The sequence below is a fragment of the Rhinolophus hipposideros genome (assembly GCF_964194185.1).
Source record: "Rhinolophus hipposideros genome assembly, chromosome: 15".
Taxonomy (NCBI): domain Eukaryota; kingdom Metazoa; phylum Chordata; class Mammalia; order Chiroptera; family Rhinolophidae; genus Rhinolophus; species Rhinolophus hipposideros.
The window spans coordinates 33,134,538-33,150,453 of record NC_138061.1 but is presented as its reverse complement, the minus strand read 5'-3'; the positions used below and the strand labels follow the sequence as shown (position 1 = coordinate 33,150,453).

General features: G+C 40.8%; 1 protein-coding gene across 1 annotated transcript in view; it reads left to right on the top strand.

Moving 5' to 3' along the window:
- PAPSS2 (3'-phosphoadenosine 5'-phosphosulfate synthase 2) overlaps positions 1-13,083 on the top strand; it is a 73,480-nt gene extending 60,397 nt beyond the window's left edge. Inside the window, exons 8-12 of the mRNA XM_081074982.1 lie at positions 1,076-1,281; positions 6,735-6,870; positions 8,714-8,982; positions 10,052-10,281; positions 11,215-13,083. Coding sequence (XP_080931108.1) covers positions 1,076-1,281; positions 6,735-6,870; positions 8,714-8,982; positions 10,052-10,281; positions 11,215-11,356 — 983 coding nt within the window. The 3' untranslated portion in view covers positions 11,357-13,083. The remainder of the gene's footprint in view (positions 1-1,075; positions 1,282-6,734; positions 6,871-8,713; positions 8,983-10,051; positions 10,282-11,214) is intronic.
- Positions 13,084-15,916: the final 2,833 nt, after the last annotated feature.

Genomic DNA, 15,916 nt, shown 5'->3' with positions numbered 1-15,916 from the left:
ACAACCAGTTTACTTACATACCTTTTAAAGTAAGAGACTCAGCATAAAGGGGAGAGGTGCTCACTCTCCAAAGAAAGTACATGGGCTTTAGTAAATCAGTTTGATGTTGTTTTCACTCCTCCATGGTTTTTGATAGATGGTTCTCAGTTGTAGTGGAGCTAGGGAGACTTGTGATTCTCAGATAAGTTTGTTTCAAAAATATTTAAAGGTGCTGTGCCTGGACCACAGTAAACGAACAATATCAGGAGTACTGCTTATTTAGGGTTCTGCTGGTTAATTTTCCCCCGCTTTCTTCCGCCTCCCCTCCAGTTCAAGCCGTTGTTTCTCAGTCTAGTTGTGTAGGACACAGCTCCCTGGCCCATGCTGGTGTTATGAGCCTTGCGCTCCCCCCAGCTGAGGCAGTCGGTCGCCAGTTGTCGGTCTCCAGTCCAGCCATCGGTTGACTGCTCACGGCAGCTCACTGCAGCTCTCGCCAGCTGCTGCTTGCTCACGATGACTTCCGGCCACTCACGCTGGCCACCGGCCATCCATGGTGGCACATGGTAGCCTACGGCTCTGATGGTTAATATCAATTGTCTGATTTTTCTTCTTTCTTTTTCAATTCAATGTGTTGGTAGTGCCACTAGAGCCTAAATAGATCATAAGACTTGCAACATTGGAACAACCTTCATTTCCAAGAAAGACTAGCGTTTTTTGTTTTGCCAACCTTTATTTTTATTTAATTGGGGTTTTAAAGACTCGAGGCTTCCTAGTGCGTTGAAGTCAGGACCAAGCTTTAAAAAGGGAACCCAGAAGGGAGACACCTCCTTCTGGTCCCCCAAACTCCTGAAGCAACCTCCATGATTTGAAACCCAGCCCACTTTTCACAAATGCCCCATCTTCTGCTTTGAGAAGGCCCTAAAGGACTTCTCATCGTAAACTCTAGAGAAACTGATGCAGCCAACACAACCCTGTGGATTTAGGGCTTCATGCCTGTTGCAGGAAATGTCTGGAAGGGACACTGTGCACACTGAGTCCTCCTTAGGTCAGGACACCTTGTAGCCCCTATTCATGCCCCTTGTGGCTCTTTTTCCAGATGGAGTGATCAACATGAGCATTCCTATCGTACTGCCTGTCTCTACGGATGATAAGTTGCGGCTGGAAGGATGCAGCAAATTTGTCCTGACACATGGTGGACGGACGGTGGCTATCTTACAAGACCCTGAATTCTATGAACACAGAAAAAAGGAGCGTTGCTCTCGTGTGTGGGGGACAACATGTGCAAAACATCCCCATATCAAAGTAAGTTGCAAAACCTTTGGAAAGGCTTTCTTGGTCTCTTTCAACTCAGGGCAAAAATAATTCTTTTTCATTCCTTCACAAAGGACTTAGAAAAATGGGGGGTTAGATGGAAGAATGCATTTCTAAGGGAGGTTTTGCAGGTTTTGCCTTGGGAGATCTTTGTAGAAAGGGGCAAAGGCATGTCTTTATTTCGAGGGCTGGTCTAAATGATCTCTGTGTCCTTGGATCCTGTGATATCTGGGTCCTTCAGCTAAATGGGAAACAGTTGGACCACGTAGATAATTTAGTCTAGCATCAGGAGTAGCTGCAGCTATGCACAAAACCACAGCTAGACCTTGCAGCCCTGTCCAGCTTGAAAATTCACAAGGGAAGTCAGTTTCTTCAAACTGAATGGGTCCAACCAACCCCTGGAAAAAGACTCAGAGTTCATGCTCTGTGGCCCGGGAGGGGTAGAGGTCAATAACATCCTTTTAGTAAACAAAATCAGTATAGATAGTGGCATAGTTTCCACAGGGAAGATATCACATTTTAATCAGTGGATATTTTTTGGTTTGAAAAATGTGTTTATCTGATTAGGCTCATTTCAAGTCTATCCTGCCTAAAGGCAAAACAGATTAAAACTCCTCGGATTCCTTCATGATTTCTAATTGTTTTTCTTGATGGGGTGGGAGTGGAGGGTATTATGGAATTGCTAGATATGGTTCATTTCCCATAAAGAAAGATATGTAACACTGAATGCAAAACCTGTACCTCATCTAAGATTAGAGCATTAGGGTTGAAATAAAAGAAGACGTAGACTGCTGATGTGACTCGTCTAATTCCCTAGATGGGATAAGTAATTTTCAGAAAGTTCACAGGAATCGAAAGCCCTATGAAGCCCAGGAATCTCTAAAAAGTACATCTGCTCACTGGGCCTCAGCTTCTTTATTTATAAAAGGAGGGGACCAGCCTCAAAATAACCAAGATCATTCAGCCCTGAGACCCTGCAAAATGAACATTTAAATAAACCTGCCTGAATCTGCTGAGCAAATTTACATTTTGTTTTATTTTTCCCAGTTGTGAAATGTTGCAAGATAGGCAGGGCTGTTTCAAGGCCGCTGGTGGCAGCCTCTGATACAAGAGGTCAATTGGCAGCGAAGCTGCTTTTCATTTACTGGACCCAACCATCCACCCTGAAGATAAACATCTTTAATCTTAAAGCATATCCAACTCAAAGTCATCTGAACAGTTTCTCTCCAACAGGCTGGCAGAGTGTCCTTGAAACTGCTGGACATTGGACTGAGAGCTATTTGAGGAATTGTGTTCTGGGCCTTAATCATGCCTGTTTTATTCTTTGCCTGATCATAATCATATAGGTTTGGAGCTTATCTTCACTCAGTGACCTCAATAATAGTTGCTTTTCATCATGCAGGCTCAGATATTTCCATTCTTTGGGCCTAACTTCCACGTATAAATGATTAGCACTAAAAAAGATTCCAAACAAACAAAACCTTAAGCAATTATTTCTTTTCATCTTGTCTTGCAACATGTGCTGGCATTTGGAGCTCAGAATTTCTTAGAGGCCAGAGAGAGTGTTGGGGTGACCTGTGGCCTTGACAACAGAGTCGGTGACTCTGTACTATTAGGTCCTTTTTGAATTTCCATGTGGCAGTGGGAGTGACATTTTCATGGAAAATGGTCAAAATCACCAAGGAAATGGTCTGCTTCTGTTGCATAGTTCTGCACTGAAGTGACCTTGACCTTCCATTCCAGTCATCCCATCCTTCTCTCTGGAGTCACTAATAAGAAACCGTGTGACATGATCACATGTGAAATCATGAGAAAGAACAGGTGAAATGTAAAACTCATGAGTGGAGGAGGACTGTTGCTTTTCATCCATGGCTTTTCCAAACAGTAATTATTTCTCACAATGCTGTTGTGAAGTAACTAAGAATCATTACTCCCATTTTACCGATGTAGAAACCAAGAAAACAGAATATGACTTCCCTTTAGCTCTGCAGTGAAGACCACATGGTCAATTAAGTCAACAGAATCACGTGGGGAGCTTAAAAAATTAACCAAGACTGGATCCCACCCTCACAGATTTTAATTGTCTTGGGGTCAGTTCTGGATGTTGGGAGTTTAAAGTTCCCTGTGATTCTTATGTACCAGGAAGGGTGAGAACCACTGCATTGGATAATTATCCGGATCTCTATCTTGTATGGCTCCACCTGGACGTATCCTGTAAGCACCTCACACTGTACATGCACAATCTCTCCCCAGATCCATTCCCTGTCCTACATCCCCGAGCTCATTGGACAGTTCCACCATCTAAATCTGGGCCATGTCCCAAACCTGGATGTCCATCTTCTTTCTTCTCCTTTGTTCATTCATTCAATCACCAAGTCCTGATGCTTCTGCCTCCTAGGTATTGCTTGAATTTATTCACTTCTTCTCTTCCAACTTGTGTCAAAACGTTTCATTTCTTCCCTCTTGCCTTACTCCTCTGTGATCCTTTCTCCATTCTTCAGCTAGAGGGAAGTGTCCAAGCTTCATCTGGAAACTCTTTGTAAAGATATGACTTCATCATACCACTTCTCACCACCACCACTCCACATGTTCTGTCCTCCAGTCATTCTCAGCAGGTCTTATGCCACCTTCTCTTCCTTTTCCATATGCTAGTCTCTCAACTAGGATACCGTGCCATCCACCCCTGCCTCCTCACCTTATTTGTTACTCCTTTCCCTTTTAAGAATTTGGCTTACTCTCATAACCTAGAGGCCGGGCTGTCCACACCTGCCCCACAGTATTGTTCCCCATTTACTCTTTTGTTAATCCACTCAGACTTCCAAACCATGGGTTCAAGAACCCTATCTTGATCTGTTTTGTTCACTGTCAAATCCTCCGCAGCAAGCCCAGGACCTGGTATCTAATAAGTGCTGACTGGATGGAGGATGAATGCAAGATCCCTCTGAAGGAAATGCTGAAACATCAGCATGGAGACCACTGATGAGAGGCAGTGGGTGCAGTGGGAAGAAGAGCCTGGTTTGGAAGAATCCTAGAATTGGGTCCAGGCTGACAGCTTGAACTCTGTGTACTTGAACTCTGCCACTCCCCTCTGTAAAAGCACCTTCTCATCTGAAACTGAGAGCATCAAGTTCACATGATCTACAGTTTCCTTACAGCTACGGAATTCCATGACTATGATAGCTATCACAGAAATGAATATTTTTTCTTGACTTGTATCACGTCAGTTTTTCTTCTCAATTCTGTTCTCTGAACTTTTTAATAATAACCTTATTTTCCTGAATGCACCATTTCTTCCCTTCTGTTTCCATTCTCTCCTCTCCCCCTTTTCATTCTGACCTCTGCCCTTTCCTACCCTCAGCTGCTCCTCTCTGATTTGCGCATTCCCTCTTCCTCTCCAGGTTGTTTCTTTCAAGTTTTCCTCTTCTTGCCCTTTGAACCAATTCACTGTAGCTTTCTTAGTCTTCATCCTGGTGTTTGAGCTCATCCTCTCCTTTTTGTATTCCTGTTATCTATGATTTCGAGCCCCATTCCCCTTTCATTACTTCGCCAGACTTCCTTAAAGCCTGTTTCTCATTCCTCTGTGTGTCCAGTTCTGTACTCTAGCTGTGGTCCCTTGCCTGTCTTTGGCAGGAGGTAGGGACTTGTAAGCTGCGAAGTCCTGGGAAATTAGGCAGACCCACGGGCCCTCTCTTCCTGATAGCTGGACCACAGTGTTGGGGACAGATGGATCACCTTGAAGAGAGAGGTACCCCTTTTCCTGCTCTAGCCCAGTAAGTCCAAAAACATAGTTTCAACATTGGTCTTCAAACAGACACATTTTGAGGCTAGGTAGTGAACGAAATCAGTTCAATATTGCCTTTTCCAGTAGAACCAGTATAGGGTGGTCCCTAAGCACTACAACTAATTACTACACTATCAGGGATCTTAAATTTTCCAACATTTTATCTATAGTCTAACTCTAAGCAGTGAGGAGAAAGTAAATGTAAAGGTATAGATATTTGATAATATTCTTATTAAGTGACTCTTCCGAGCACAGAGTTTAGAAAGGAGCACAGAGTTCGTAAAACCATAACCAAATCCCTTGCACCATCTCTGTCTACCCAGGGGTTCTCAACCACAACACTACTGACATTTGGGCTGATGATTCTTCGTTGTGGAGGCTGTACTGTTCAATGTAGGATATTTAGTAGCACCCCTGGCTTCTACACACTAGATGCCAATAGCACACCCTCTCTCACCGCAGTCGTGATAATCAAAGTTGTCTTCAAATATTGTCAAATGTCACCAGGTGAGGCAAAATTGCCATGTTGAGAACCATGGCTCATTTCTAATTCCCCATTCCCTGAACCCCTATGAAATGCAAGCCATTGTAAATCCCAATATCTGGCCATGACTGGGAATGTGAACCAGAGGAAAGCCATCACCACGTTGGTGTCTTCTGACTAGGTGTTTGAAATCAATCCGCTGTCTCTCCCCTATATTTGCCTTCCTCTCTTCTGCTAACATTTCAGGTGGCCATGTTGTCCTTAGTGCAAAAGGCAGTTATGGCATTTGATCAGAGGAAGGGTTGTGAAACCATTATTTAACTGAAGAATAAAACTTTCTATAATGTTTGTCTCAATGATTGAGGAGAGACGTTTGCTCTAAGTTGTAACTGATTGCACTGCAACATCATTTGGAACATATTTAAGTTTATAGAAAAACAAAGGTGGTCACTTTTTTTGTAGGTTTACTGAGACATAATTGACATATAACATTAGGTAAGTTTAAAATGTACAAGGTAAAAACAATGGTTAGATGACACGAAGAAGGTGACAATGCCTTAATTATGTGTATTTTCAGGACTGAGAGCCTCTTCCATCCTTGTCAAGGGGAGTGCTAACCTTTTATCCAAACTATTGTGGTTTTCTTCTTCATTATTTTGAACCATTCTTCATACAAGTCTCACACCTAATATTTATGGGTCCCAGGCTAGAAATACAAACTGAAGCCCATATGCCATCTTTAAAAGTTACAATATATAAATAATAAATGTAAGTATTCTGTCTTTCTACTTGGACAACTATGCCTTGATAACAGTCTAGAAGGCCAATTTCAAATTCAAACATCTTGGTTTTACACCACAATATGGTAAAGAGTCGGCTCTTGGCCTGCATTCAACCACTCTTCCTCTTTCTAGACTTGGCCTTGTGACAGTCCTCTGGGTCTATTTTGTTTCTCAGTTCTAATTTCTAATATGGAAAATGATAGCTATAACCCACAAAAACAAAAGCTCTTCAGGAGTTCTCAATAATTTTTAAGAGTATAAAGGAGTTGAGACACCAAAAAGTTTGAAGATTGAAGGCAGTTCTTCAATAGTAAGCCACGATTGGTCCATAAGAAGATTTTTCAGATAAATAGAAATCAATATTAATCACTAACAACTTTATTAATTGTCTTTCTAGATGGTGATGGAAAGTGGGGATTGGCTGGTTGGTGGAGACCTTCAGGTACTGGAAAGGATAAGGTGGAATGATGGGTTGGACCAGTACCGCCTGACACCTCTAGAGCTCAAACAGAAATTTAAAGAAATGAATGCTGGTATGTAGGCTGGCTGTAAGGCATTTGTTAATATTCCTTACCACCCTCTCATTACAGAGTAAAGGATATCAGGAACAGTATGTTTATAGTTTTAAAAAGCTGGAAACCTCTTCTATTGATATGGAAAACAGTTTCTAAAATTGAACTACATCCATATACTGGAATTTGTCAGTTAAAAATATACACTGATACAGAAAGATACACAAAGTATATTTATTAAGTGAAAAAGCAAATTGCAGAATGGTAATTGTTTTTAAAACCCTCACCTATTTGTATGTATAGAGGGGTCTCTGATGACAGCAACTGACATCTTGGGGATGGAGTTGGACCAAGGGGAGGGGAAGATTTTCCCTTTACATATTTTGAAAAAGAGAGAGGAAAAGTACTGATAGGATTATGGATGATTTTTATATTCCATTTGGGGCTTTTTCGTATTTCCCAAGTTTTCCATAATGGATATATATTATTTCAGAACCAGAAATAAAAATTAAAGCTCTCAGAAATCCATCACTAAGTGAAGTGGTTTTGAAGATTTCCTTACAGTAAAGATGAAATATCTTTTATTATTTTTGAATTTAGTCAACAAGTATTTATTGAACCTGTACTATGTGCCAGAACTTCTGCGAGGGTCCCTTTTTAGGATAGGCAGGATCCCACAGACCTTCATCCTGTGTGTGAGGTTAGGTGGGTGAGTGGTGGTGGTCATGGTACAGTGGAGAACCTGAGACCTGAGAACAGATTTGAATGTTTCCACTGCTATGGTTTTGCTGTTATTTCAAAGGCCTTGGAACCACCAGCCCAGTGTCCCTGGGCCCCTCACAGAAGTTCCTCTGACAAGCCCAAGTCCCTTATGGGTGTAGGAGCTGCTCATCTTAGCAGCTCCATTTGTGGCACGGGCCAATAGGAGCCTCCTCCTTTATCACGTGGCTGTAATCCTCCATTTATGGCAGTGTTCCCCGGAAGACTATGAGATCCCTGAGGGCAGGACTGTCGTCTAGTCCCTGCAGCTTGCACAGTCATGATATTCAGTGGGTGCACAGTAAGTGTCTGGTGAATGACACCGCGTGCCTCTTGCTTGAGGGGCTACTTGGGAAATGCCCTCTGCAAGGTGTCTGGCTCTTTCCCTCTGCTGGTTGTCTTTTCTGTGAGTCTGTAGGTGTATTTCTGCAGGCCATGGCAGGGGGTAGCGTTTCCCACTTAAGACCTACAAGCTCCTAGGAGGGGCTGCTCACGATTGCACCCTGTCTACAAAAGGAGGACTGGTCCCTCCTCTGGGCTGCAGTGACAGCCGCCCAGAATGAGTGACGGTGGGGCCTTCCAAGGCTGGCAGAGAAAGGGGGTTGGTCCTGACCCTGCCGTGAGATGTGAAGTCCGGAGGCCACAGCGTTACAGCACCTGCCTCTGCCAGGGCCACTTCCGATGGACTCTTTTACATCTTTAGATTGTTGAGACCTTGCATGGGCCCCAGAAAATGTTCCTCATCATTACTTATCCCCATAGGAAAGTGAGGCTGGAGCAGGCTACAAGAGGATTGATGAATGCGGCCCCCAGCCTAAGCCTTGGTTTGCAGGAATGGTCCTGGCAACAAATGTTTTCATTTCTGAGTCAGACTTTCCCTCTAGGGCTTCTGCTCCATGTCCTGTCCCTTTCTAAACAATCTGATATTGCTTGCTACCTTTGGAATAGCACCTAATGACCCAGGTAGATTCTCCAGCTGATTATCAAAAGCAAGTGGATATATGAATGCACCGAACAAGAAACATACATGTTGCATCTTTTCTTTCTGTTCTTGCAGACAAGTGACCTACATTTTTTGACCTTGACTTTTGTTTTCCTTTCCCAGATGCGGTGTTTGCTTTCCAGTTGCGCAATCCTGTCCACAATGGCCATGCCCTGTTGATGCAGGACACCCGCCGCCGGCTCCTGGAGAGGGGCTACAAGCACCCCGTCCTCCTGCTCCACCCTCTGGGTGGCTGGACAAAGGACGACGACGTGCCTCTGGACTGGCGGATGAAGCAGCACGCAGCTGTGCTTGAGGAAGGGGTCCTGGATCCCAAGTCAACCATCGTCGCCATCTTCCCATCTCCCATGTTATACGCTGGCCCCACAGAGGTGAGCGGTTCCCTGAGCTGGGCGATGGGACTCAGAAGTGCAGGCTCAAACTTTACTTAGAAGAGCAAATGTGTCTCTGGGACCCTAAGTCATGTGCAGATTCTGAAATCTTCTAGTCTCTCTTCTTTATCCAACTTAATTATATTTCCATTTACTGCTTATAAAAAGGCTACAAATGTCAAATCCACTCTATTATACACTGCCTTTGAGAATATGGAAGTTGGCGTGTGAATGCAACTTAACTGGGTGATAAGGCAAGTTGTATTGAAACTGATATTCAATTTCTGCAGTTCCAGTTACTTAGATTCTCCATGCTCTGGGAGCTACATTAGAAGCTCACAGAGAGCATGTCTTTAAATGCTTACTATCTCCCTTTCATCACACAGTGAGCCTATCAAACAGAGACTTTCTTTGTCTCCTGCACTACCAGTGTAGTGGATTTGAACTAGTTTGTAGGAAGTATGATGAATTGAAAAGGTCTCAACTCTTTGAATGCCCCAAACTGAGTTAAATAAATTAATTCGCTTCAACCAGATCAAAGTTCCAGGACCCTAGCTCTCCTCTCTATCCTCTGTATTTCTATCTGAGCTTTGAAGAGGACAATTCATTTTGAAATCCCAATGCTGTGTTGAACTGGAATCAGTGTCTGCATATGAAAGGTAATTAGCTCATTATTGGCAGTCAGATAAGAGATAGTGGAGTTTGTAATTCCCTTTAAGTTGTGATTTATTCGGAACAGGGAGGAACTGAAAAGTAAAATTCAGTTCTGTAAAACAGTAAGATCGGAGTGTTCCTGGCTGGCTAGCCTGTTTGGAGAGATTAGGAAATATAACTTCAGGTTCTAAGATGGGTGGTTTCTTATCTTTAAAGCTCCTGTCCTACCGAACATAACCAAGCAGATGAAGAAGGGAGCCTGGAGTCTTGGAGACACCTCACTGGCTTCCTTGCAATTATTAGCTGACCCGCTTTACTGAATTACTTTTAACGCAGCATAAAGGTGTCTCTATCAATAGGGACCCGCAGAATTGGCCAGTGATGACCAACGTGTCCCTTATGTGCTGTTTCCTAGGTCCAGTGGCACTGCAGGTCCCGGATGATTGCAGGGGCCAATTTCTACATTGTGGGCCGGGACCCTGCAGGAATGCCCCACCCTGAGACCAAGAAAGACCTGTATGAACCCACTCACGGGGGCAAGGTCTTGAGCATGGCCCCTGGCCTCACATCTGTGGAAATCATTCCATTCCGAGTGGCTGCTTACAACAAAGTCAAAAAAGCCATGGACTTTTATGATCCAGAAAGGTAGGTTTTCAGAGGAAATGTCTTTAATCAACATCTGTACAACTGGAATATTCAGGCAAATAAAAATTTGGGGCGCTTTTGGAAAACTCTCCAGTGCATTTCCACATGCTCCTCATTGGAATAGGAGTCTCTTGAAGACCATGATCTGGTTTTACACATTTTGTGTTCCCTAAGGTTATACCTAGTTTCCTCAAAAATAAGACCTAGCCGGACAATCAGCTCTAATGCATCTTTTGGAGCAAAAATTAATATAAGACCCAGTATTATATTATATTAGTTATATTATATTATACCCATCCTTATATTATAGTAAAATTATATTATATAATTATATTATATAATTATTACATTATAATATATAATTATATTATATATATTATATTATATATATATTATATATTATATTATATTATATATTATAATATAATATATTATATTATTCTTATATTAATTTTTGCTCCAAAAGACACATTAGGGCTGATTGTCTGGCTAGGTCTTATTTTCGGGGAAACACGGTAGCACAGCCCCTTGCATGTAGAAGATGGCCATAAATATATATATTTTTAACATACATTCTTGAGCATGAACTGAGTGCTTGGCACTTTAAGTGAAAGAAAGTCAACGAAAAAAAAGAATTTAATGAGTATTTATGGCACACTCACCATGCTGAGCTCATAGTAAGGAAGAGCAACAGAAGAGACTTCCCATGAACAGATTAGGTACACAGTAAGTATTGAACATATAGCTGCCATTATTTCCCCTTCTGCAAGTTCCTTTACTGAACTGAAGATTTAGCAAATTGCCATTTTAGAAGATGCAGGATTTTACAGAAATAAAAAAAAAGTAATCTAAGAACCTATAACCTAACTCCAGGAATCTTTAAGGTAGATGTTATTTACCTATGCAGAATTCTTTGTTGCTACCCTGTGACAGGCACAACGAGTTTGACTTCATCTCAGGAACTCGTATGAGGAAATTGGCCCGGGAAGGAGAAAATCCCCCAGACGGCTTCATGGCCCCCAAAGCATGGAAAGTCCTGACAGATTATTACAGGTCCCTGGAGAAGAACAGCTAAATGCCCTTGGCTCCAGAGTTTCTTTCTGAAGTGTTCTATGATTCTCTTTTCTATTTTTGTGATTAGATGCTTTGTATCCAATTGATTCTCAATGACTGATTTTAGGGTTTTATAATGAGGTAAAATTTTAAAGTCAATTTCAATATATGCATTAAAAAAAAAACTGAAGTCCAAAGCTTAGCAGGTAAAAGCAATATTGCTATCATTTCAGAATGCTATTAGTTGTGTTCTCTACAGCATCTGAGCTGGTAGGTCCAAGATTTCTTAAAGCTTTGACCATGTGTCTAGTTTACTTGCCAAAAAGTAAAGCATATTTTCCAGCTTAAGTCTTGCCAGCGTGCACTCTCCCCATGTCATATACCAGTAGTAAAATAAATCAGAAGAGCAGACTCTTCTATAAAATCGAGAAAAAAAAAAGATATCTCACCCTGAATGACGTGGCTTAGGGCAAGATTCTTCCTGACATTTTGTCTCATGCCTGTACAGAGCCATACTGCCCAATCTCTCATATGCTGAAGTATGACCTGACTGGAGAAACCAAATGTGTGAAAATGTGAATTTAATCTCAGAGATCTATGCAACCTACTTCTGCCACCAAAGTTATATTATCTAATAAGACTTAATAATGCACTTCTGTGAATAATATAACTAGTCGAATGGTGACGTTTCATTAAATAGCGTAGAGTGCTTTGATGAAAGATTTACACCCAGGGCTCAGACAATCTGGCAATGTTGTGGAAAGTTACTTTTTCTCCTCTTTGCTGTGGTCATTGTCCTATGAAGAGACTGTGCCGGCTGACTGCAGCAGCAGCAGCTATAACCAGAACCCACTTACACCATCAGACTAGCCAGCGGCTAGAACTGGAAAAGACCACAGAAAACATCAAATGCAACCCTTTCATCTGACTGGTGACCACACTGAGACAATGCAGAAGTAGAAGCTTTGAGCTGCTGAGCACTGCAACAAAAACACACAACTGGCCAGCTTAGGAAGTCCTGGTGGCACTGAACGAGCACCCAGGCCACAGCTCCTAGGCTGGTGCTCTGTCTACACTGCACGACACAGGAGCTGGAGTCCCCCAAATGCTTAATGAAGCTCCTTGAATAGAGTGCACTTACAAAGCAGTCTTCATAGATGCTGAAAGGTCCAGTTTTCTAAAACCAGATGATTTTATTGCAGTTGAAATAGACACTTCTTCCAAAGACTCATGCTGTTCTGAGATATCCAACCCCTGCTGGCTTTCCTTCCTGGGAGGCAAGCTTTTGTACTTTATGCCTAATTCCTTGTGCTAAGGGACATATGAAGAAGCAGTACCTTTTGTACATAGGTCTCTCTGGAAGAGACTTAAACTGGAAAGAGAAAACTGTGATTTTTAAAAAAATATTCAGTTTTTTTGTTTTTAATGCGAATCTTAGCTAATGAAAGTTCTTTTGAGAGTAAATAATATACAATGGCCACAGCAAAGTGTAATTGTCTTTGATAGTATATGCCTAGATTCATTTGATCAGAGGTACTACTCACTATTGCCTTTTAAAAAACAGCATATTTATAATATTAAAAATGAGACAGGATGTAGTGCCTTAACCAATATATTTTGTGATTTTTAAAATATATTTAAAACTGCTCTTCTGCTCTAGTATCACACAGTGCAAATGACTATTTGTATATACAACTGATGCTTGTTCTTATTTTAATAAATTTCTCAAAACGAAGGCTGAGTCTTTCCTGCCTGTACCACTGAGTGTGGGTTGACCATGTGACTATTGATGGCTTTGTGACTTCATGTAATTGGAGAGAAACAGCAGCAACTCTTTCAGACCATAATTAAGAGGCTGTTTGCCCTTATTCATGAATAAGGGCAAATAAATGTGAATGACACATGTGAATGACACATGATCTCAGCCAAGTATTACAGTGATATTTTTAGTATTACAGTGACTGGGTTCCTCAGGGACTGCTCCCCTAGATTTCACTGCATGAGGATCTGACCATTTTTCTTTTTTCTAACTTGCCCCTTTTCTGAAAGTGCCCCAAAGAGTTTAACCAGCAGGGGGCAGCTGGATGCCTCAGTTGGTTAGACCGGTTCGATTCCCACATGGGCCAGTGAACTGCACCCTCCACAACTAGATTGAAAGCGACTTAACATGGAGCTGATGGGTCCTGGAAAAACACACTGTTCCCCAATATTCCCCAATAAAATAAATAAATAAATAAATATATATATATATATATATATATATATATATATATATATATATATATATTTTTAAAGAGTTTAACCAGCAGGGCTGGAAGCAATTGTGGGTTTTTTGTTTATTTGTTGGTTGGTTTGGCAACAACTCCCATACCTCCTCTAATCTCAGCAGTTGTTACTTTTGTATGCAGAAAAGATACCTGTTTCTGCCCCTAATTTCATTGGCCTTCAGGTAGGCCTGTAGTTTTGGTTTGAGTCCCTGCCTCCTTCTGTCCTAATGACTTAATAAAATTTTTTGCTACTTGTCCTCACTCCAAATAAAACTGGTGTAATAGCCAACTCAGAGCTACCACTTGTTGCCCCTCCCTCATTCTCCCCAGATCCTTACTTGCTGACCCCTCTTGACAATTAGGACAAAGTAGGGCAGGAAATGTGTAAGTACATGAAGATATAAGTGGTGCTGAGGGAGTATGCCAAACTGTACAGGGCAGTGTGAAAAAATCCAGGAAAGACATACGTCAATCATTCGGTCAGATAATGGCAGAATTATAAATAGATTTCTTTCCAACCCATATTTCCTGCAAGAAGAAACGAATCGTGGCTACTTGAGAACATCAAATTCATTTTTGTTTTTTCTGCATCTTCCTCCTTTCTATTACCTGACTTTTAGGTCCAATTTTTTTACCACCTGTCCCAATGTTAGACTGTGTAGCAAACTAACCCATCTATTTTGCATGTAGAAAGTCTAGTCATTTTAAAATTGCTTATTTTTTTTAAAGATAAATTGTTTAAGTTCAGCTGCTTACTTAACCACCATAATTTTATACTAATTATTCCCAAATTATCTTCATTACTTAGAAGAGGTTCTGGTAAGATGGCTGTTTCAAATAATATGAAAACTTAACATGCTGAATAAGTATAAATAACCTAACTATATTAGTAATTACATTAATTGTAAATGGTCTAGAGTATCCAAGCACATGATTAAGATATTAGACTGGAAACCATAGTGCAGTCTTTGCCTATGAATTTTTGAATGATACAGGTTTCTATTATTTGAGCATATCCCCATTACCAAAAATGTATAAATTATCAAGAATTGACTATACAGATATTGGAATAGTAACCAGTTATTTTTCTTCCCCCAGTATGCATTTTATTCTTTGGTTAATATTAAGTATTATGTATTGGACCATTCATCTATACACATTCACTAAATGAGGAAAGTGATATACATGCTATTCACTAACATACATTCCAAAGAACTACCTTTTTTTGCTTATGTTGTAATTGAAATTATGGCTAAAAAATAAATGGGTCACTGGCTAGAGATTGGATATTTTAGTTTGATACAGAAAAACCTAGACGAAATAAAAATAATGCTTTTCTATGGGGCTAGCAAAATGGTGGATGGAAGGAAGTCTTGATGAACTGAGAAACAAGCCTTTCATAGGTGAGACTTGGTAGTTGTTTAATGATTTATCTTTTGTGACCAAGGTACCTTCCCCTGCCTTCCAAGTCTATTACCCTTTCGGTAGACCTCCTAATTTGGACTAACTGCAGGGCAAGCCGGTCTCAATTAGTAAGAAATCTAAATTATAGAATGTTTTAAAATGTAATATCCTTTTATTACCTTCAAATACATAAGCAACAAAATGATGGGCAGAGCTCTTTTACTATGATAATATGTATTTGTATTTGCTGGCATCATTAATATCACACTTTATTTGGTAAAGTTCTTAAATACTTTGTTTCAATTGGTTTGTTTCAGAAGCTTAAACCTGCTCTGTACCTATTTTACTAAAATAATGTATGTGACAGTTCTTACAAACTATAACATAGTATAAAAACTTCTGCATAAAGGAAAATCTGGATTTATATTTATTGCACAAGTCTGCTTGCTATAAATAGTTTAAAGGTAAAGTTCAGCTCAGCACAGGTTGAAATGATTGATAATGGACTATTTCATGTAAACAACTCTAAAATTGATCTGGCATTTTAAACTAGTTAAAAGATTGATGTCTATAAGCGTATTCACCAAGAACCTACTTTCATGGAAGAAATTAATTCCATCAACCACTACGGAGGTAGTATCCCGGTCATATCCTCAAATCATAAAAGAATTGTATGAAGTACCAGAACTTTGGCTATTCAAGGTAAACAAAGAAAACCTTACAGCTCCAAGAGAGCCAAGGAAGTTTAACAAACAGAAACACCAGGTACACGAGTGTCTATGACTTGTCTGTGTAATGGCATGTTACATAATTTGTGCCTATTAAAACAAATCCATTTACCCAGGCTGACACCCTCAGTAGCTACGAAAGCCACCCAGTTTAGAAGCCCTAATGATAAGTTCAGTATTGCT